This window comes from Budorcas taxicolor, chromosome 7, assembly GCF_023091745.1.
Source record: "Budorcas taxicolor isolate Tak-1 chromosome 7, Takin1.1, whole genome shotgun sequence".
Taxonomy (NCBI): domain Eukaryota; kingdom Metazoa; phylum Chordata; class Mammalia; order Artiodactyla; family Bovidae; genus Budorcas; species Budorcas taxicolor.
Window position 1 is genome coordinate 19,802,659 of NC_068916.1, and position 22,916 is coordinate 19,825,574.

General features: G+C 51.0%; 2 protein-coding genes across 3 annotated transcripts; both read right to left on the bottom strand.

Annotated features, from left to right (window-relative positions):
- Nucleotides 1–642: 642 nt before the first annotated feature.
- YJU2 (YJU2 splicing factor homolog) lies at nucleotides 643–15,413 on the bottom strand. Of its 2 annotated transcripts, none has more exons than XM_052643745.1 (8): nucleotides 15,325–15,413; nucleotides 13,044–13,144; nucleotides 11,507–11,651; nucleotides 9,208–9,342; nucleotides 8,283–8,464; nucleotides 6,996–7,116; nucleotides 3,056–3,197; nucleotides 643–1,881 (listed from the first exon to the last, which is right to left on the bottom strand). In XM_052643745.1, the coding sequence occupies exons 1-8, from the start codon at nucleotides 15,346–15,348 to the stop codon at nucleotides 1,769–1,771; spliced, it is 963 nt and encodes a 320-aa protein (XP_052499705.1). In that variant the 5' UTR covers nucleotides 15,349–15,413; the 3' UTR covers nucleotides 643–1,768. The 2 variants fall into 2 exon arrangements, with proteins under 2 accessions (XP_052499705.1, XP_052499706.1); XM_052643746.1 differs by lacking the exon at nucleotides 643–1,881 and adding an exon at nucleotides 2,386–2,425.
- Nucleotides 15,414–17,864: 2,451 nt separating this feature from the next.
- EBI3 (Epstein-Barr virus induced 3) lies at nucleotides 17,865–22,892 on the bottom strand. Its single transcript, XM_052644257.1, has 5 exons — nucleotides 22,820–22,892; nucleotides 22,069–22,228; nucleotides 20,460–20,638; nucleotides 18,812–18,969; nucleotides 17,865–18,048 (listed from the first exon to the last, which is right to left on the bottom strand). Exons 1-5 carry the CDS (start codon nucleotides 22,890–22,892, stop codon nucleotides 17,896–17,898), a joined length of 723 nt encoding a protein of 240 aa, XP_052500217.1. The 3' UTR covers nucleotides 17,865–17,895.
- Nucleotides 22,893–22,916: the final 24 nt, after the last annotated feature.

Genomic DNA, 22,916 nt, shown 5'->3' on the forward strand with positions numbered 1-22,916 from the left:
GTTTGATCCCTGGTTGGGGAGCCAAGATCCCACATGCCTCAGGGCAACTAAGCTCATGCACCGCAACTAAGACCTGATCGCCCAAATAAATAAAATAATTTTAAAAAATGAGCCAGAGAGCTCCTAACCCAGTATCTTTTCACAACTACTTAAGCTAGACTTATTCATTTCTTTCTAATTTATTTTTAAATTTTGGTCACACTGCACAGTTTATGGCATCTTAGTTCCCCAACCAGGGATTGAACCCGGGCCCTCAGCAATGAAAGTGCCGAGTGCTAACACTGGACCGCTGCAGAAGTCCCTGGATGATCTGTCTTTACCCAGAGCCTCTGAAGGCCTACATCTCAGGCACTGACAGCAGGATGCGGAGCTGGGGGAGACGGGCAGTGGTGTCCGGCCAGGCTTGGCAACCGGCTCCTGCAGCTCTGCTGATTTCCATCGTGCAAACACCCCTGAGGCATCCAACGTTAAGCCATAAACACAACGCTGTTGAGGTGCACGAGGCACCAGTTCTTACTAGCTGCCAGTGTGGTAGGCCTGCCCCAAGCCCCACTGTCAAGGCTTGGGAACCAGGCTTCCCTGGCCATCTCTGCAGCCTCAGAGCCTTGATGTGAAGCCCCTGAGCCCCCATTGGAAGCCCTAGCAGGACCCTGGTTCACCTCTCTGTACAATCCCTAAGCAGGGAAATTGTTGTAGGAAAGCAGATCCCCAATGTGGCAGCGGCGGGGCGGGGGGGGCGGGGGTGTGTGTCTCACCCCACAAACTCTGACATTGCAAACCACAAAGCCTCTTTATTCAAATGCTGAATGAAAGCCTGTATGTATGTGTGTGTGTGAGAGAAGGGCTGATGTCAGTGACCCCAGGAAGGGCGGGAGAGAGGAGATGGAGGTTCATTAGATTGTGAGTGGGCTTCCCAGGTGGTTCTAGTCCGCCTGCAACTCAGGAGCCACAGGAGACTAAGGTTCGATCCCTGAGTCAGGAAGATCCCCTGGAAGAGGGCATGGCAACCTACTCCAGTATTCTTGCCTGGAGAATCCCATGGACAGAGGAGCCTGGCGGGCTACAGTCCATAGTCACAAAGAGTGGGACACGACTGAAGTGGCAGAGCACACACTGTACGCACAGCCTGCAGAAGCGTCTGGTGGGGGCACAGGACCTTCAACTAGAAAACACTGCAGTCAGAGGGGATTACGTGAGGTAGAATCCGGCAACCTTGAAAGAACAGGAGGTTTGCAGTCAGACTCGCTGGTCTCCTGACTATCACCTTTCTACAAATGAGCCCCAAACTGAGCCTATGAAATAATGAGCATTTATTAGCTGGTGGTTTCTGAGAGGCACGGGTCCAGGACTGCCTAGGCTGTGTGCTTCTGACATCCCCTTCTCAGACACTGACAGAGGGAAGGCGCCCAGGCCATCAGCAGGTTCTTTCCACTGGTTCCAGATGGTTCTGTGGTGGAAAGGGATGGAGCCCAGCCAGGGTGATGGGTGGGCCCGGCCCGTGCCCAAAGCATGGCTGGCCTCTCAGGGACTGTCACAGAGATGACCTTGAAGCTGCTCCAGGATGTTGCAGTGTGACCTGGGGACCTGAGCTCCAGAGGGCGGGAGGACAGGAAGAAAACTGAGTCCCTCAGCTGAAGTCCTCGCTCGCCCTGCCAGCTTCGGCGGGCGTTCCCGGTTGTCCAGCTATGATTCTGCTTGGTTCCAAGGCCTCTGGCCCGGACCACGGCTGCAGCTGGCTGTGACCTTGACCAGGGAAGGGCAGGGGGCCTCAGTTGCTGCCGCTGCTGTCCTCACTGTCAGAATACACACCCAGCTGGCTCAGGGAGGACGTGCTGGGCATCTGGGGCACTGGGCCAGCTGCCTGACCGTTCTTCATTGCACCTGGAGGAGAGGCAAGAGCTAGCAGTCACCTTGGGACAGTTGCAGGCAGGCCGAGCCTAGGGGAGGCCAGAAGAACAGGACTGGCCATAACTGCTTGTATGCAGCCTTTCTGGAAAGTATCTGGCGGACCTATCACAGTTTAAACCCGCACACCCCTTGACCCAGCAGCTCCACTTCTGAAATTGGACCCAGGTGGACACAGGCGCCCTGCTGGGGGTGCATAAAATAAAAATGCTCCAGGTCCCAAGTGAAGCTGAGTACCATGGTGATGAAGAGGGGTGGACCTTGGTTCCACCACTCACCCCAGCTGTATGGTTCTGGGCAAGTGGCTCCACCTCTCTGGGCCTCAGTCTCCTCATCTGACAAATGGAGTAGTAACTGTTTTGATAAACATGGTCACGCATCTGTAAGGCTCGCTGGGCGCCAGGACTTGGAGCATCTCAGGGAACCGGCCCCAAACCTTCTGAGGACCCATGAAGCTGATCCTGCTATCACCAGCATCTTCCAGGACAGGAAGCTCAGGCTCAGGGCAGGGGTGAGGGCCCTGGACCAAGACACGGGACAAGCACACGGAGGCATGAGGGTTCCTGCTCTTTCCACCTCACAGGGCCCACCTCACCCTAATTCCCCTCCTCCCTAGGGCCCGGGGGCCACACACAGCATCGGTGACACAACAGCCACGAGGTGGATGCCCAGGACCCAACCTGGGAGGCTGGGGCCACTGTCCATGTATGGGGTATGGGCAGCCATGAGATCAGACAATTTATCCTACAGGCCTCTGAATGGGGTTTTAAAAGCAAGCACTGGCTCCTTTTGGGCTTCCCTGGTGCCTCAGTGGTAAAAAATCTGCCTGCCAAGCAGGAGCTGTGGGTTCGATACCTGGGTAAGGAAGATCCCCTGGAGAAGGAAATGGCAACGCACTTCAGTATTCTTGCCTCAGAAATCCATGGACAGAGGAGCCTGTAGGGCTACGTCCACGGGGTCGTGAAAGAGTCAGACACGACTTAGCGACTAAACGACAGCTTGCTCCTCTTAATTAAAACAAAAAATTAAAACAGCCCTACTAGCCTCAACCCTAGTTGGGGGACACGCCTCACCCTGCCGCCCCTCTCAGCACAACAGCACCACCCGGTGGCTGCCTGAGGCACTGCACGCAGCTAAGGGACTGACCTACCTGGGAGGGGCGGGGCTCTTCGTCGACGGATGATGCTGTCCAGGCCTGTTTTCTTCACAACCAGGCCCGACAGCTGGGGCCTGCTGCCAAGGGCACCCACGCTGCGCTCCCAGCTCTCTGCCTTCCTCTTGGCTTTCGGGGTCTGTGGGGGTGGGGGATGTGGGATGTGACTGGGTGATCTGCCTCTGGTCTGTCCCTTCTCTGGCCTCCCTGCTCTCAGTCCCCAGCTGAGCCAGGATCTTTACCAGCCCCACGCCCCCTGCGGTGCTGACTAGCCCTCACTCCACTGCTCTAAACTCCTCTGTGGCTCCCCACTGCCCTAAGCTTGGTACTCAAGGCCTCTGCCAATTTTCTATGCCTTACCCCCTACCCTTACACTTCCTAAATCACATACACTGAGGTTGCTCACCTCCACATCTGTACCCACCATGTTCCCTCCACCTGGAACACCCCCTTTGTTTCGAGATCACCTGGTGAACTCCTACTCATCCTTCAGTCCCCATCTCAAGTATCGGCAACCCCGAGACGCCTCTCCTCTCACTTCCAGCTCGAGTGAAAGCCGCACGTCTGTGTCCACAGTGCCTCCACTGCTTTACTAGCAGCCTCCCCAGCTACTGCGCGGTCCTGCCTGTTCACTGCTGAGTCTGTAGCAGGAGCTCAGTCTACAGCCATACCACCCTGAACATACCCGATCTTGTCTGTAGCAGGTATTCAATCAACATGCTTGAGGGAATGAATGGGGATGCAGGCACCTCCCCGGTGCCTAGTGAGGGGGAGGGAACTAGTTAGGGGGAGGCAGAAGGGGGCTCAGTCCACATCCAGCTCTTCAATCTTATCAGAAGGGACCCCTTTTATGTTTGATGTTTAAATACAGGAACTGGAAACCACTAGAAGCAAGAGGCCCTGCTGGGGTTGGGGGTGCAGGGGGAGCACGACGGCAGGGGGCTGCCTTCACAGAGCTCACCATCTGGGGAGGAGAGAGGGTGGACAAGCAAGTAGATGGTCAAGACAACCACCATCATCTTTGTTTTTTCGGCTGTGCGGTATGTGGGATCTAGCTTCCTGACCAGGGATGGAAAACATGCCCCCTGCACTGGGAGCATGGAGTCTTAACCACTGGACCTCCAAGGAAGTCCCAGGACACCATCGTCTTAATCAGTGATGGGAAAGAAAGAAGTCAGGGCGATGTGACAGCGTGGGGCTGGGGGAAGGGGACAGCTGCTGTCCATCAGGTGGTCAGGGGAGGAACCTGGTGCTGAAGTCAGACACAGAGAAGTCAGCAAGCGAGAACGTGATGTGGACTGAGCCTGACCCATCTGAGGGGGCTGGCACAGCTGGGGTGGGGGCAGGGGGAGGAGGGGGACACAGTGGTCACACTGCATTCCCCCTGTGTGGTGACCAGGACAGACGCTGTCCACTGGGGTAACAGAGAGACTGGCGGTCCCAGGCGAAGCTTGCTCATCTGGCACCACTGAACTGACTGGTGGAATCAATTTCTGTCCTTCACTTTTTGTCAAACACCATCATGGGTTACCATTAAACTAAACCCAGGGGACAGAGGGGTGAAAAGACAGATTCTTCTGTAAAGTTAACGGTGAAATCTGTGTAATGCATAACAAAACAAGAAAGTCCACTATCAAATTAGCTACAAGCAAGATAACCAGAAAAGACTTAATAGTTATCCAAGACTATAGTAACCTAACTTAACCACTGGGTCATCGGGGGAGGACTTCCCTGATGGTCCAGGGGTCAAGAATCTGCCTGCCAATGCAGAGAACACAGATCGATCCCAGGTCTGGGAATATCTCACATCTCAAGGGACAACTGAGCCTGTGCACCACAACTACTTAGCTCATGCGTCCTCGAGCCTGTGCTCCAAAAGAAGAGAAGCCACAGTAATGAGAAGACCTCGCGCTGAAACTAGAGAGTACACCCCACTAGCCACAACTAGAGAAAGCCCGCCTGTGGCACTGAAGACCCAGGGCAGCCAAAAATAAACAAATAAGCAGCGGCAACAACAAAAGACTGGGGGGGGGACGCCCTGGTGGACCAGTGGTTAGGGCTTCATGTTTCCACTGCAGGGGGCACAGGTTCAATCCCTGGTGGGGGAACTAAGATCCCACATGCTGTGTAGTGCTGCCAAAATAAAATAATAAAATAGACTTAAAAGAAAAGAGTGGGGGGAAAAATCATACAAGGCCATATTGCTTTCAAAGAACTTTCAATCTCTTATTCCACTTGAAAGAAATAAACAAAGAGGAAATTTTAGGTGAATTCTGAGGGTGGATTATGCAAGAAAGACAGAGAGAGAACTCTGATCAGGGGATGCAGGCTCAAGGAAAATATCTTGGTTCTACATCAAAAGGTTGACAAGTGAGAGTGCATGACCCCCAAACCCATCCTCTTCAGAATTCATGGCTTGAACATGGCTGCCCCGTGAAAGACTACATTTCCCAGAACCCTTTGCATCAGGATGTGGGCAGGTGGTTCAGTTCTGACCAATGGGGTGTGAGCAGAAGGATCTGCTCAACCAAAGGTATTGTTACCCTTAATGTCCTCCCCTGTCCCCAGCCCTTCCCACTGGCCAGTGTGAGCTGCCCTGCATTGAGGGCATCATCCTGGGGATGGCAGGACAATGAGGTGGAGGATGCCCCGGACACCAGGGTCCATATTCCCTGTTCAGCACGGCCATGTACAACTGTTATTTGATAGAAAAGTAACTTCTATGCAGTTGAGACTGCTGTTACTTTGGGTCCTGTCCAGTGGCTGGACTGGTATTTAACTAATACAGACCGGGAACATGTTTTAAGTTATAATAAAGTTTCTGGGGTCTCTGCATTGTTTACCATTTCCCATTTTAAGCCCCTCTTTCGATTAACCAGAGTGGCCTCAATCACCTTGGATAAGACAGCTGTGGTGAAAAATGCCAGACAATCTCCTACCCCCCACCCCCACAACCCTCTTTTTCCCTTCTGCTAATAATAGGACGGGCAGCTCCTAGCCTCCCTTGCAGTTCAAGGCGGCCACATGACTATGTCCAGCCACTGGGACTCCACATTCCAGGGGAGTGGGTGTGGGTGGCATCTGAACCTGGGCCTCCAGGCACTGGCAGGTACTCCTCCACACCCCCTCCGCCTTCCTGCCGCCGGAACCCCAGGGTGCTCTGAGCCAGCTGCGACCACAGAGCTGGCAGCCATCCTCCAGGACAGGGCAGAACTAGGAGAAGCGAGGAGCCCTGGATCCCTGAAATGACTGCATGAAACAGGGCTGCCCCGGAGTCCAGCCCAGGACTGTTGAGTGCCTGAGAAATCAACATCTGCCTGAGGTCTCTAAATCCAGCGAGTCTCCTTGTTTCTGCAGCTGGAGAAGGGGTGGAAAACTACAGCCGTGGATTTGCAGGGCAGGAACAGAGTGGCAGACATAGAGAACGGACTAGTGGGCACAAGTAAGGCAAAGGAGAGAGTGGGTCGAATTGGGAGAGAGGCACTGACATATATACACTACCATGTGTAAAATGGATAGCTAGTGGGAAGCTGCTGTGCAACACAGGGAGCTCATCTTGGTGCTGTGTGATGGCCTAGAGGGGTGGGATGGGAGTGAGGGGATACACGTATACATACAGCTGATTCACGCTGTTGTGCAACAGAAGTTAACACAACACTGTAAAGTAATTATGCTCCAATAAAAAAATAATAGAAATAAAAAGAAAACCTCACAGTCCTGGAGGGCTGCAACCCGTCTTTGTAAATAAAGTTTTCCTGGCACATGGCCATGCCTACTTATTTGTACACAATCCACAGCTGTTTAGTGCTACAACAGTGGTGTTGAGCACTATGGCCTGGGCTGTCTGTGGCCTTTCGAGACAAAGTTAAGCCAAGCCTGGCTTACCCTGTCCCTGCTCCACCTGAGAGCATGTGGGAATCCAGGTGGCCCCACTCACCTCGTCCAGGATGGCAGTGGGGTTGGGCCGGAGGGCTGGCTGGGGCTGGGTGGGGGTGGTGTCCTCCTCTGAGTCCGAGTCTTCAAGGAGTCTTCTTTTCCTTGATTCCTCCACTAGCGCCCTGCAGGAAGGAACATGGAACTTGGGGACATGCTTTTTTGGGGGAACAGTGACCAGGACCCCCCACACAATGAGGCACCTGGCTTTCCTTTCCTAGCTTCACTAAGTAGGGGATGGGGGTGAACAAATATCTTAAAAAAACAGTTCTTTGTCCACTGAACCCAGTGGGGTGGTTAAGCACTTGGAGGCTGGAACCAGCCTGCCTTGATTTGAACCCCAGCTGGGGGACCTCAGGCAGGGCTGTGTGTACGTCTCCTTACACCCCAGTTCCCTCGACCACCATAATGGTGGGTCCAAACTCAAACTCAGAACAGTGCCCATATCCAAAACGGGCTCAGTGAACGCAGACTTCTCTCACTGCTAATCCCGGTCTCACTGACCTGCCAACCCAACAGCACTGGCTGTCCACCTACTCTGTGCCCAACTCCCTTCCAGGCCCTGCATGCAGAAGCCAAACCAAGTCCCTGTTCAGATTTTAGGTGAGGAAGGACAGAAGACATATCAGGAAAGGGGTGAATCAGCAAGAAGGTTCCAGAAAGTGGGAGGTGCCCTGCAGAAGCATGGCCAGACACAGCAGGCCTGAGGCCAAAGCCTCGGAAAGGCTGGCTTACCAGGCCAGCCCTCAGGGGCAACTGGCCCTGGACTCTGGGGCTTCCTGCTACTGATGGGAGGCTCCCTGCCCCAACACTATCTGGGCAAACAAGGGATGCACTCTCCTCCTGGAGTCTGGGGGCTCAGCCAAGTTGGGCAGGCACCTGCGTGACTGGCCCCCAGTGAGAACCCCAGGCTAGGCCTCCCCAGGGACTACACCTCATTCACGCCATCACGTCTCTTTTTGGGGGAATTAAGCCCATCTCATGACAGGCAGAAGACTCTGAAATTTTGTGCCCAATCCCCCAACCCTGCCCCATGCCTTTTCCTGCTGTTGATTTTTCCCTGTAATTTTTCATTCTAATTAAGCACTGAACCTGGGGGTGGTCCTGGGGACCCTGACACAGATGCCACAAGAGAGAAAACAAGGTGGGGAGTGGGATATGGGGAAGGCCTCCCCAAGATGGGAGCCATGCAAAGATCGGGAAGCAGGATTCCACGCAGAGGGAAGGGCACTGCAAAGGCTGGGAGGTGGGTGGGCACCCCGGCCCCCTCTGGCCCCAGTGTCCCACTCACGCCGTCTCCCGCTCATCCTCCTCCTGCTCCTGCCTCTGCCGCTCCTCCTCTGACAGGCGGTGCTGCCGCAGCATGGCCTCGAAGTCCACGTGGGCCTGCCGCTGGTTCAGGTCTTTGAGCTCCTGCAGGTTCTCCAGGACCTCCATCTCCAGCTTGGAGTCCTTAGTTCTGTTCTCCAGCACCTGGTGGGGACCCGGGCACGGACGTGCGGCTGAGGGCGCTGCAACTCAACCCCCTCTGCCACCCTGCATGGCCTGCCTGACCTTGGGGCGTCACCATGGGCAAGGGAAGGAACCCTCAACCCCAGGCCCTGGATCCACAGCGCCTGGTCCCTTGGCTGCACCCACTGCATGGCTCAGAACACTGAAGCTTGGAGAAGGGGAAGAGATCACCCAAGACCACGTGGCTAGTCAGTACTGGAACCAGGCGGCCTGGACTTCCAGCCTGGCTCCGTCACTAAGTAAAAATAATATAAGTTAAAAAAAAAAAAAAAAGACTCCCTCCGTCTCGGACTCTAGACCCAGGTTAAGGGACTCAGGTGATAGGTCAGGCCCGTTCTGGGCAATCCCCTTTGCGTGGGGTCATCTGGGCCATAGTTTAATTTTAACTTGATCATGGGAGTAAGAGCCGTGTATACGCAGTCCTGGGACTACACAGCATGTGTGACTAGGAGGTAGGGGTCTTAGGGACATCTTAGAATTCTACTGACCATTCTCCCCACCCCAACACCCTGCCTGGAGGGTTAAGCAGGAAGGGGAATCGACTCCATCAGCACCCACACACAGGCGTGCACACACACATACTCACTCACACACACACACATACTCACACACACACACACACACACTCACTCACACACACACACATACTCACTCACTCACACACACACACACGCATGCATGCGCACAGGCGGTGCCTGACTTACCTTCATGGGGTTGTTCAGCTCCTCGTCCTCGCGCTCCTTCTGCACCCTCTTCTCCTCCTCCTCCAGGAGCTTCTCAGCCTGGAAGTTCCTCGTGGCTCCATGCTCCATGGTGTAGTCTGTGTTTTCAGGGTCTGTCTGGGAGGAAGGACGGGCAGACGTCAGCTCCTATGTCTCTGAGCATAAAAGCTTCTGCTGAACAGTGGCTAGCAGCCTGCAACACCTTCTTTCCCTGTTTCATACCTCTTAACACTGATTCTTTTTCCTGTCTTATTGCTTTGGTGAACACAGTTCTTTCTTTCCAGTGCTCCTGTCCCCTTTCACAGAATTGCTGAACTCCCTAGCATGGATTTTCAGATCCTCCTCCACCTGCCCACTGTCCCTCTGCTGACCTTCACCCTCCATATGTTTGCAAATAAGTTTCTGGGTCTCTGCATAAATCTTTTTTTTTTTTTAATGTTTTGTCCACACGGCATCACATGCGGGATCTTTGTTCCCTGACCAAGGAACGAACCCATGCTCTGTGCAGTGAGAAGTGCAGACTCTTAACCACTGATCCACCAGGGAAGACCCTGCACAAATCCTTTCTGTATGTGTATGTGCACACATGTGCACTTGACCTTCCTTTGATTATAAATTACACATTGACTATGTATAAAGCATGGTCCTATTTGTGTTTATAAAACAGAGAAGCAATATATAACACAGTATCCTGGATGAGACTCTGGAACAGAAAGGTGACATTAGTGGAAAAATTGAAATTTGTGTCATGTCTGGAATTTGGTTAAAAGTAGCAATCTAACAATTCTGTGTTGGTTTCTTATTGTGGCAGATACAATGTAGAAATGGAAGATATTAACAGGAGAGGAAGATGGTGAGGGGCAGATGGGAACTCTCTGCTATCTTTGCGACTTCTCTATAAATCTGAAACTACTCCAAAATAAGATATTTACTGTTTAAAAGAAAGAGCAAGGAGAGTGATCCTTGTGTGCACGTGTATCCAGAGCACATTTTTTGAAAACCATGCAGGAAACTGTTATAAGTGTTTCTATTCCTGGTGACTGGCTGGGCAAAGAAGAGTAGTCAACCAATTTTCCAGTGTTTATCTTACAGTACTGCTGGAGTTCTGTTTTTACCACATGCTCACAGACACACAAACATAATATGTAATCCTAGTTAATTCATCAGCTGAAATTCTTCATTAGAAAGCCAATTTATAACATTCTGCCACAGCTTTTCTAAACTTTAAAAAATTAATGTGTATTTATTAATATCTAAATATATACATACTTCACAACGTAGGTAAAGAAAACATTTTTCTGGAGACAACCTGTCTATTAGCTAATGAGTAGACAAAATGTGATCCAGCCACACAGTGGAATATTACTCAGCTTTAAAGAGGAGAGAGGCACTGATACTTGCTACAATATTCTTGAACTTTGAAAACATGATGGCTCAATGAGAGAAGTCAGACACAAAGGGCCACACAGTGTGTGATTCCTTGATAGGAAATGTCCAGACAGACAAACCAGAGACACAGAGTGTATTTGTGATTGACAGGAGCTGGGGGAGGGGATGGAGGTTATTAATTTGGGGGTGATGAGAAATGTCCTGGAATTAGAGAACGCAATTTAGCACATTAGGAATATACTAAAAACCACTGAATTATACATTTTAAAACAACGATTTGTATGGCATATAAGTCATATCTCATAAAACTGTGTTTAAAAAGTAAATAATTAAAACATAATTTATAATGTACTTTTTGCTTATTTTAATAAAATCAAATGTTTTAACGGAAGAAAAAAGTCTTTTGGCAAAAAGATATTCAAACATCACAGAAGTATGGGGAGAGAAAACTAAGTTTTCTTTATCTCTTTCCCAAATTCTTTTTTTTTTTAACCCTTTAGTTGTAGCATACAAACTCTTAGTTGTAGCATATGGGATCTAGTTCCCTGACCAGGGATGGAATCCAGGCCCCCTGCATTGGAAGCTCAGAGTTTTAGCCACTGGACCACCAAGGAAGTCCCTCAAGTTCTTAATACTACCCTTAGGATGACAATGAAAGTAAAAATATGACTGCTATTAGCCATGAAAAATTCCAATGTACAGTAGCCTGTCCATCAAACCTCATTACTATATATCTAGGTTGCTTCTTGGTTTTCTGCCTAACACTCCTGTTAACTTCTCCTTGAACTTCTGCTGTTTCCTGGGGAGAAGGTGAAATGGGATCTCCCTAGAGGGAGGGGACAGGAGTGGTGACCCCCCAGTGGACGAGGGACCGGCCTGGGTGGCTGCTTACCTTGAAGGTGATCTCTGCCAGGCAGCGCGTGCACTTGATGTAGAAGCGGAAGATGGGCAGGCCCAGGTAGGACTCATTCTGTACTGTTTCCTTGCGAGCATTGAACTTCTTGCCCTTGTAGATGTATTCTCCACATGTCTTACATCTGTGGGGAGGGACAGGGACTCAAGTCACCTCGGTACCCTGGTTCTTGCTGGTGGGACACTTGAGCATTCTGGCAGAGAACCACTTGCATACCTCCAGGGACAGGGAGCTCCCTCCCTACCGAGAAGCCTGTCCCACTGTAGATAAGGATTCCCCTTAGCTGGCACATTCTTCTCACTAGTATCTGCCTGTCTTCTTGGAAAGCACCCAGATGACCAAAGCTAGGTGAGACTTGCCTGTCGCCCACTCCAAGAAGCCAGCCTGGTGTTCATGGGGCATCCTGACCTCCAGAGGGAGGATTCCCTCGGGGAGATGCCACACGAAGTGAGGCAGAGCTCTGGCACGCTGCCCTCCCTTAGCCCCTCCTGCTCAGCCCCTGTGCTCCCCAGGCCGTGTGCTGGCCTCCTGGCTGTTCCTACAAACACCCCAGCTCAGTCCCACCTGTCGGCCTTCACCATTGCAATTTCCATAGGCTGTGACATCCTCCAACCCTTATATTCTAGTTCCACTGGTATTTCTTCTGATAGTTCCCTAATCACCCAGCAAAGCCCCCTCCCCTCTTTCCCACCACCATCTAGTCACTCTCTTGTGACAATCTGTGTGTCCCACAAATGCTCTTCATGAATATGCCAGAGCACTTGTTTATCATCTCTACTCCTCACCAGACTGGGACTCTGTGGGGTCAAGTCTTGATCCCCGCAGTGTCCCTGGCACTCAGCAGTACCCAATAAATGACTGCTGAATAAAAACAAATGCATGAAGGAGAAAGAGAAGTCAAGTAGATCAGTAATATGTAAACACATGCTGAACTTCACTAACAAAGGTGGCTTTGGTTACCACTTTATTTCAGATGTACAAAGATGTGAAGAAATGTGGGGCTGGGAATTGGTGAGATATGGTAATTACAAGACGGTACAAAGGACGAGGTCTGGGGACTAGTGGCAGAGGAGGGAAGCATAGATGGGGTTGGGTGAGGGATCAGGAGGGTTGTTCTGAGGGGATGAAATTTAAGCCAAGCCTTGGAGGGTGAAAAAGAGCTGGCCATGTGAGAGCAGAGGGAATTGTATGCCAGGCAGAGAGAACAGCCTGTGCAAAAGTCCTGGGGCAGGAACAGACAGGGCTACTGGAGGAAGTGAATGTGTGTACAGGACTCCGTCTCACACTCACGCTTCTACTACCAAAGACTGAGCTCTCAGGCAGCGGGTGGGAGCTCTGAGCAGTCAGGGAGATTGATCCTCAACGGCAGGAAAGACAGGTCACCTGCTTACTGGGCTCATCTCTGAGCCAGGACTGGTGACCTGGTCTGAGCTCTGGGGACAGGCTGCTCCCTGTGGATGCCGGGCATGGGGTTTGTCCACCACGACCAGTGCAAGGGCCCTGAGGGGTCACTCACCTCATGTTGAAGGGGGCCATCAGCCGCACTACATATTGCCGATCTTTGGGCAGCTTGAGCTTGGGAATCTTCGATGGGTCAAAGTCAGGGGGGTAGTATTTCTGTGGGGAGGAAGGTAGTGTCAGGGGAGCTCCTTTCAGGTGCAAGGGAGGCCAGAAACAGAGGGAAGGGGCTCTGGGGAGCTGTGTCTGGGTCCCTAATACCACCCCCAGGTTCAGTGTGTTGATGAGAGAACTCCTAGGAGGCTCATACACTTGTACTCATGGCTACTATTCATCAATAGCAAAAGGATACGAGGAAAACCAGCAAAGGCAAAAAGGTGAATGAGGCAGGGCCCAGGGAGACCAGGTACAAGCTCCCGGGTTTTCTCCTGATGGAGTCAATTCCCCCAGTGATATAGTGTGACAACACATGGGAAATGTCTCCCAGGGGAGCTCAGGGGAACACAGCACCCAGGGTTTTCACTAGCAGCTCGTCGTACAGGCACATCTGCCCAGTGCTGCATACAACGATTCCAGACTCCAGGAGAGGAGCAGATGCTCAGCACAAATCACACTGTTTATACAGTTTAAGTACAGGGAGCCATTCTTTTCAGTGAATGGTGAGAACCATCCTGAAATTCAAGTTCCCAGAAGCCAGCCAGAGTCCAGCATTGCAAGCCAGCCTTTCTATCTAGGGCAGTAGCCTCAGGCCTGCAGTGTTAACTCTTTCTGCATAGGAACCTGAGATGGGAGATGTAGGGAAGGAGAGCTTGGATTACGGAAAAAAGAACTACATATGATAATCCAAAAATAAAGTACTTTGCGTTCTGAACACATCCTACGTGCCAGGCAGTACACTTTTATTATTTAGTCACTCAGTCTTGTCCAATTCTTTGTGACCTCATGGACCGTAGCCCAACAGGTTACTCTGTCCATAGGATTTCCCAGGCAAGAATACTGGAGTGGGTTGCCATTTCCTTCTCCAGGGGATCTTCCCCACTCAGGGATCAAATCTGCATCTCCTGCACTGCTGGGAATTCTTTACTGCTGAGCGAGCCGGGGAGCCCCAGCTACTACAAAGAGAGTTTGATGTCCCCTGACTCACGGAATTTTTGCAGACTCTATTAAACAGAGAAAGAAATGTGCCCATTTCACAGAGGAGGAAGCTGAGTTCTGGTGGTTTCAGCTACTCAGGATCACACAAGGTGAAGAGCAGAGCCAGGATTCAGAACCAGGGACATGACTAGGAAACTGTGGTATAGTGATTAGAGTTGCAGAGCTGGGGGAGGGAGTGTCTTGAGTTTGCTCTACTCTCTGGCTATCACATAACCTCTCTGGGTCTCAGTTTCCTCATCTAAAGATGGCATAACCTGTCCACCTGAGAAGATTTGATGAATATGACACTTCAAGCAGTGCCTGGGACAGAAGTATCTATCAGTAAGTTATGGAAACAACTGGGCTCTCAGTTGGATCCTCAGGATGGAAGGACCTTCTTGGACGCGAAGTCCAACACATTGCACTGAGGCTGGCTGGGGTTGGAGTCCAAATATAGGTGTTTAAAACATTAGAGCACTGAATCACAGTAAGGGGCATCAACCTGACCTCGAAAACCTGGGCTCCGAGCCATCAGTCTGGAGGTCTGTTCTCTACTTCGTCCTAACATCCTGGGCTTACACACTCCCAGGCTGGGGAGCTCAACCCCCTTCCCGGAAGCACACACCTTCCTGGAGAGGGGAACAGGGACTCAGAATTCCGGAGCGCTCTTCTCCAGAAGCTGAACCCTGCCTTCCCGAAACCAGCTCCACACCCCAAGACTCCCAGTCTTCCCCAACAGAACTGGGAGAAGTTGATGCAATTGGAAGGATCCCCTTCCGAGCAAGAGAGGTTAGGCAAGAGAGGTTAGCAAAGCCTAATCCCTCCAAGGAACACGCTGGGCTAGAACCCCAAGCGGGGCGGGACTTAACAGAGGTACGCCTCCTGAAGACTAAGGTGTAACCGCGAAGAACAAAGTCCTAAGGAACCTCCGCCCCCGAGAGATTTAGAGGACAATCCCCTTAAAAATCCAATCAGAAGTGATTGGGTAAATAGCCTAAACTCCGCCCACACAGGTGACTGGGTACACTCCAGCCTCGAGGCTTAGCGAAGGCCCACCCTCCACTGAAAGTGATTGGGAGGAGTCTAGAGAGCCCCGCCCAACGGAAGGCCGTTGGAGAAGAAGACAAAGGTATACGTAGCCCCCCTGGACCCGAGCTCCGAGACGTCTCGCCCCAGGTCGAAAACCCTAGTCGCAGAACACTTACGTTTAAAACTTTTCGCTCCGACATCTTCGCCTCCTACTCTTCACGAGCACAAGAGTACTGACAATGCTTGGTGCTTGTCGAACTTCCCCGTCTCTTTGTATTTCCGCTTCCGTCACCTCCTTCAGCCGCTAATCATTGGCTGCAGTGTACATGCCTTGCGTTTTTCATTGGTTCTGATCCCCGCCTGTCAGCATTCGAGTCCACGTGTCTTCCCTCCCCAGTGGCAACCTCATCAATGTGCCACAAAGGTTCCGGGGTCATTCTGGATTTGAAGTTCTGAGGAGGAGCTTCGCCCCCTAGAGATCGTCAGCGGACGTGGCTGCTGGTAGCGACATTCTCTATAGTTATTTTATTCAACAAATAAAATAATCCAGTGTTGAGTGCTTACCCTGTAGACCCTACACGTCGTTCCTGTGTCCCTAGCGCTCACCTGGGGACTGGGACAGTTCTCACGGGCTACACAGGCCCCTCCCCGTTTATCTTGAGTCACCGGTAGAGACTCAAAGACCAGGCTTCCTGTCTACCTCCCGCTACATGCACTGGCTCCCAGATGTCCCCTCCATGGTTTGCCTCTGCGTTGTCCTTCTAAAGAGGACTTCCTCCTCGCACTTCCTCCTTTCCTTTCACAAATGTTTGTTCTGTGTCAAAGATGTACTGTCCTTGGGGCACATCGCAGAACAAGATTTCTGTCCTCATGGAGATCACTGTCTGGTGGGACTGACTGGCAATAAACACAAAAAGATCCATTCGGGTCCTGGTCAGTGATCCAAAGACAATAAAACAGGGTGACATATGGAAAGTTAGGAGAAGGGGCTGCTTGAGATGTATGAGTGTCCTATAACTGCTGTAACAAAATACCACAGGATCAATTTTTTAAATTATTTCGTGTTTGTGCTGGGTCTTCATAGCTGTGCCAGCTTTCTCTAGGTGTGGTGCAAGGCCTTATTGCGACGGCTCCTCTTGTTGCGGAGCAGGGGCTCTCTGGTCCATGGGCTTCAGTAGACGTGGCACTCAGGCTCAGTAGTTGCAGCTCCAAGGCTCTAGAGCACAGGCTCAGTAGTTGTGGTGCTTGGGTTTAGTTGCCCTGCAGCATGTGGGATCTTCCAAGACCAGGGTGTCAAAACTGTGTCCCCTGTATCGGCAGGCGATTTCTATCCACTTTACCACCAGGGAAGTCCTTAAGCTCATTACTTTAAAACATTTATTAGAGTTTTGGAGATAAGAAGTCTGGAATGGGAATAGGCGGCAGGGCTGGTTCCTTCTGCAGGCTCCAGAAGAGAATCCATTTCCTTGTCTTTTCCAGCTTCCAGATGCTGCCAGAATTCCATGGCTGGTGGTCCTGCATCACTAATCCCTGCCACCATTGTCACATCACCTTCTCTGTCTCCCTCTGACCTTCCTGCTTCCCATCAATAAGGACACTTGTGATTATCTTGCAGCCACCTGGATAATCCAGTATAACTCTACTTCATTTTCATTAACTCAATGAAAGATCCTCAAACGTTAAGGATCCTCAATTCTGTTAAATTAATCACAGCTGCAAAGCCCTTTTTGCCATGTAAGGTACCATATTCAAAGGTTCTGGGAGTAAGGACATGGATATCTTTGGGGGAGGGGTCTTTAGTCTTTGCCATAGCTGAGGTGGTCAGGGAAGGCTTCTTGGAGGAGGTGACCTTTGAATTGAGAGCCTTGAGTGAAATATACAGAGAAGTTCCTGGGCTGAGAAAAAGCCTTCAGAACCTCGATGTGCAGCCCCCTCCTCAGATAAATCATCCCAAATAAACTTATGTCCACCTCCAGTAGGGCTCACATCTGGACAGCTTTTTACAAAAATGTATTTATTTGGCTGCATCAGGTCTTAATTGTGTGCCATGAGGGATATTTGCTGCGTCATGTGGGATCTTTCCTTGTGGTGAAGGAATTCTCTAATTGTGGTGCATGGGCTCAGTAGTGGCAGCACTTGGGTTTAGTTGCTCTGAGGCATGTGGGATCTTAGTTCTCCCACCAGGGATGGAACCTATGTCCCCACTGCATTGCAAGGCAGATTCTTAACCACTGGACCACCAGGGAAGTCTCTCTGGGCAGCTTTTGAGTAGGTGTGTGAAGCAAACTGCTGACCTGAACAGGTCCCATCATTCCATCCCAGGCAGAACCCAGATCACCCCTACTCTGCCTCCCCCAGCCTTGTCTCTTCCTCTGCTCCAGCCCTGATCCCACGCGTGGGAGTGGGAACTCAATGTGTGTGTGTCCTGATCTCTTTCTCCTCCCTGGGGCTCACGTGGATCTGTTGAAGGAAGGAAGAGTCCCAATTCTAGTGACACTGATCCTTTCTAATTAAACAACTAAAAAATCTCATATTCACAGCATTCTCAAAGCATTGCACTCTGTCAAAGGAAGGAGAGAACACATTCCCATTAAACAGATTGACAAACTGAGGCCCAGAGAGGCAAAGTCACTTGTCCAAGATAGCCCAGCAACTCGACTGTGGTGAACCCAGGCTGGATAGGTCCCATCCACCCTTAGGTGGATGTCAAGGGCATGGCCCCTCTTCAGGGGTGTGGGGAGCCCCTGCTACTTGCCCAGGGTCATGGAGGCAGCAGCAGGGAGACTCCAGGCACTCCATTCCCCGTAGTCAGTGAGGTCCTGAGCAGCCACCTGGATGCAGTACTTGGCTTGAGGCCTCACAGCCTTGACGGTGAAGGATGTGGCTTCAATTGGCCCCACCTGAGAGCAGAAGCAAGGCTGGGTCAGTGGGAATGAGGATACTCTGTGATCAAGCCCTCTGTCCCCCTGCTCAGGCTGTTGCTCTGGAACTCAGACACCCATATCCATTCTAAACAGCATGCCCTCTGCAGCCCCCTCCACGCCTTTGGCCACCTTCAACATCTTGCTGAGCAGGGAAAGACTACCCCTCCAGGGTCAGGCAGTTCTTGGTCAACCAGGAGCACGCCTTTCATATACAAACCAAGCCATCCTGAGTCCACACCCCCACCAATCTCTTTCTCCATCACTCACTCCTGTTCACGGCCGAGTGATGTTCCCATGAGTGGACGGACCACACATTGTGGATCCATCATCTTTTGAGGGCCCTGACATTGTCTCCTCATTTGGGCCATTGTAAGTAATGCTGCTGTGAACATTCATGTACAAGTATTTGTTCAAGATCCTGTTTTTTATTTTTTCAGGTGGATGCTCAGGAGTGGAACTGCTGGGCTGCCTTTTTAAAGAAATATTTATTTATTTTGGCTGTGCTGGATCTTAGAGCATGCAAACTCTTAATTGCAGCATGTGGGATCTAGTTCCCTGACCAGGGATTGAACCCTGGGCCCCCTGCACTGGGAGCTCAGAGTCTTAGCAACTGGATCACCAGGGAAGTCCCTGGGCTGCCTTTATGTCACACACCAGCACCCTAAGCTGTGACCAAGACCCCAGTGCACATTTACACATGCTCTTCCCTCTATCCAGGAACCACCACCCTCGTCCTCACCTGACGGAATCGGGCAGCCCCGTGACGCTTGTAGCGGATCCGGTACTTGAGGGAGAAGATCTCCGGGAAGGGCCAGGTCCGGGGGGGCTCCCATTGCACCCACAGCCTCTGCCCAGGGAGGGGGCTCAGGTGCACGCCTTCTGGAGGGTCTGGTTTGACTGATGGACAAGCAGGAGGCAGGGTTAGCAGAGGGGATATTCATTCATTCATTCATTTAACCAAACGATAAATATTACTGAGTGCATGGCGATGTTCTGGACGTTAGGACACAGTAGCCCTGTCCTCTTGGAGCCCAGTCCCTTCAGGCAGAAGACAACAGACAAGAGGCAAATCTGAAGGTCATAAGGAGGAAGGAAGAGAGTTCAGGAGTGCAGGGAGGGGAGTGGGCTGCAATATTCTTTGAGACACAATTTACACACCAGAAAACTCACTCTTTTAAAGTGTACAGTTGTCGTTTTCATATATTCAGAGTGTTGTGTAACCATCACCACTGTTTTAACCCAGAACATTCCATCACCCCCCAAAGAAACTCTGACTATATTAGCAGTCACCCTCCATTCCTCACTCCCTAGACCCTGACAACCAGGAACCCACTCTCTGTGTCTGTGGATTGGCCTGTTCTGGATGTTTCCCATCAGTGGAATCACACCCTGTGTGTCCTGTGTCTGCTTCTCTTACTGAGCATCGTGTTCTCAGGGTCCGTCCACATGGTAGTGAGTGTCTGGGCTTCTGTGCTTTTTATGGCTGAATAATATTCCTGGGTGTGGATGGACACATTTTGAGAATCCATTCATTAGTTAATGAGCATTTGCGTTGCTTCTGCTCTGTGGATAACGCTGCTATGAACATTCATGTACAAGTTTTTGTGCTTTCATATCTTTTAGATATATACCTAGGACTGGAATTTCTGGATTACTTGGTAATTTATGTTTAACTCTTTGAGAGTCTGCCAGACTGTTTTCTAGCAACCACTAACAATGTGTGATGGTTTGCAATTAAAAAAAAACGCCCGGGGGAGGATTCACTGAGGAGATGACATCTGAGTTGAGGCCTATAGGAGGTGAGGGAGTAGATGCAGATCGGGGGAGGAAGAGCCGTCTACGCAGAGGGCACAGCATGTGCAAGAGCCCTGGGGCAGGACTGTACCTGACATGCCGGAGGAACAGTGAGGAGGCCCATGTGGCTGGAGCAGAGTGAGCAAAGGGGAGAGGGGGAGGAGGGAAGGACAGGGAGGGGATGGGGAAGGTCGTGCAAGGCACTGTGGGCCATGAGAAGGACTTGGGCTTTCACCCGCAGGGAGGTGGGAGCCCTGGAGGGCTGTGAGCAGTGCAAGGATGGGACCTGACTGTAGTGCTCACAGGTGCCCTCTCGTGGCTGCCTCAGGAAGCACAGATGGATGTGAGGGCGGGAGTGAGGGAAGGCCCGAGATCGGCCACAGGGGTCCAGGTGGGCGATGATGAAGGCTGGACCAAGTAAGGGCTCCAGAGAGGGAGAGGTGGGCTGATTCTTGGTCAACTGTGAAAGTGGATCCCACCGAATCCGTATGGATAGACAGGATCTCATCCTGACAGGTGGGAGGTGAGCCTGTTGTTGGGGAGTAGGAGGAAGGTAGGGGGCCCTCCATACCCCCACCTCGACCCCTACTCACTGATGTGCTCTGGGACAAAGGGCATGAAGCTGCTGCTGACACCGCTGGGGTGGACAGCTGTGATGTTAAGCACATAGGGCACCATGGAGAACATCTGGACGTCAGGGATGACACAGCTGGTGGCTTCCGGTGTCGGATGGAGGCAGGGCCAGCTTTCCCCATGGGCTGCCACGCCGAGCCTGTACATGGAAGGGGTGCTGTGAGGATCCTAGCACTTCCTGCTGGCCCATCTGTGCCCTGACCCCACGTGAGGACAGCAGGTCCCGGTCTTGGCTGTGTGACCCTAGGGGGTCCCTCAACCCAACATCACAGAACTTGGGTGACCCAGGGTCGGAGAGAATACCCCACTGGAAGGTGCTAGGGTCTAGGCTGTAAAGCTTTCTAGAACGTCAACACTCCAGCCTTAGAATGCCAACATTCCCAGGTCTATGATTCACAGATTCTGGACTCTGGAATAATGATTCCAATTCTGTTGAGTTCTGGCACCCTTAGATTTCAGACTCTAGAGATTGGAGTTCAACACCACCCACAGAACCTTCCACAGCATCCAAAATGTTCTGCTTCTGCAGTGTGGATGTGAAGTGCAGCCAAGGCAACTGAGTGGGACTTTTATTTTATCTAATCTACGTGTTTCCTTGGTGGCTCAGATGATAAAGAATCTGTCTACTATGCAGGAGACCTGTGTTCTATTGCTGGGTAGGGAGGACCTCCTGGAGAAGGAAATGATAACTCACTCCAGTATTCTTGCCTGGGAAATGCCATGGATAGAGGAGCTTGGAGGGCTGCAGTTCCTGGGGTCCAAAGAGTCAGCTACAACTGAGTGACTAACACTTTCTGCTTTCTTTCTAATCTACGTGAAGTTTCTAGTTATCAGAAAGCTTGAGAAAGTTTCTCAGAACAACTCAGGTGTATGAATCTACTTTCCCAAACACAAATGTTATGAAATCTAATTAGAGATCAATACTTTCCAGTGAACATTTAGCATCTGAATTGAAATGTGATATATATACATAAAGCATCAGTGGAATTTCCATGACTTAGTATAACAGGACTGAATGTACAATATCTCATTAATATTTAAGGTTTTGATGACATGTTGAAACAATACTTTGGGTAATCCTATTCATGATAAATCAATTTCTAGTATATATTTCTAGTATAAATGGAGAAGGAAATGGCAACCCACTCCATTATTCTTGGCTGGAAAATCCCATGGACACAGGAGCCTGGCAGGCTACAGTCTATGGGGTTGCAAAAACTCAGATATGACTGAGTGACTAAATGTGCAAGTTAGTACAAATTTAAATATATGAACTCTGTATAAGCATGTTAAAGCACATTACATTCAATCATATTAAATGGTACATATTTGGAATATCTGGATATTATTCAAATAAAAATTAAAACCAGTATCACCATTTTGTTTTTAAAATTTTCAAATAGGGCTTCCAGGAAATTTTACCCTCCACACATGGCTGACAATATGTATTCTAGGGAGTATATTTCTAAGGGTTGGTGCTGCTCTAGAATCTCGCTAAGTGTTCAGCTACCCTGATCCTAGGGGGTCAACCCAGTTTTAGTCCCCATGAAGCCCTCCAGGCTCTCTGACCTGTACGTGGCAATGAATGATGTGGGCCTGGTGGAGTTCGGAGGAGTGGGCGGCAGAGTCCAGGAGCAGTCCACGGCGACCGGGTACCTGGAGGCCTGGCACCGCACCCTGGGCTGGGAGGAAGCTACTGGGTGGCCCGGAGAGAGAGGGAGAGTGTGAGCTTCTCATTCACTGAAACTGTCAAAGCCTTACTGTGGCTCACCAGCCCCCATCTTGCTGCCAGCCAGTGCTGGGCACACAGCAGGCACCCAATAAAGGTTTGTAGAATGAATAAGTACATGAATGAAAGGCATTCACATCATATCCCATCCCTTGATACAACCTGCCAAGGCAGGAACTATTACTATTAGCCCATTTTCCAGATGGGAAAACTGAGGTTGAAGGAGCCACAGAGGGGACCTGGGGGTGGTAGGGACTTCTGGTGGGAGAGAGATGCTTTACTAAACCCCCTCTTTGTGATAGTTTTGTTTTGAATCACATGAAGTGAATGAATACAATTAAAATGTGTCTCTCTCCCAGCCTCCTTCCCTCCAGGCTGTGGCTGCCGCTTCCTGGTCCCCTTGCGGTAGGACTTATCTCTTTGTGCCTCAGTTTCCCCCATCTATGCAATGGGATAGTAATTCTCTCCCACCAGTGGGCATACAGAAGGCCTGTGGGCTCCCAGCCTACCCAGAATATTCCACGGCATACCAATCCAGTCCTCAGTGTCCCTCTGCCAGGACTCCCTCCAACCCCTGGGGTCCACACATACCTTCTCTCTCGCGACAGAGTGAGCAGCCCACCCAGAGGCTGACGGCAAAGGCCAGGACGAGTCTCAGGGCCATGGCTCCGGCAGGCTCTGCGCTCAG

What these genes read in the sequence shown, in the direction of transcription:
- YJU2 (XM_052643745.1), bottom strand. Translation starts at nt 15,348, where the DNA reads ATGTCGGAGCGAAAAGTTTTAAAC. An exon ending in AGCTGAACAACCCCATGAAG is followed by an intron (nt 8,465 to 9,207) that starts GTAAGTCAGGCA and finishes GGTCCCCACCAG; the next exon opens with GTGCTGGAGAACAGAACTAA. An exon ending in CCACTGCCATCCTGGACGAG is followed by an intron (nt 3,198 to 6,995) that starts GTGAGTGGGGCC and finishes CCACCCCCACAG; the next exon opens with ACCCCGAAAGCCAAGAGGAA.
- EBI3 (XM_052644257.1), bottom strand. Translation starts at nt 22,892, where the DNA reads ATGGCCCTGAGACTCGTCCTGGCCTTTGCCGTCAGCCTCTGGGTGGGC. An exon ending in TCATTCATTGCCACGTACAG is followed by an intron (nt 20,639 to 22,068) that starts GTCAGAGAGCCT and finishes TTCCATGTACAG; the next exon opens with GCTCGGCGTGGCAGCCCATG. An exon ending in GGGCTGCCCGATTCCGTCAG is followed by an intron (nt 18,049 to 18,811) that starts GTGAGGACGAGG and finishes TTCTGCTCTCAG; the next exon opens with GTGGGGCCAATTGAAGCCAC.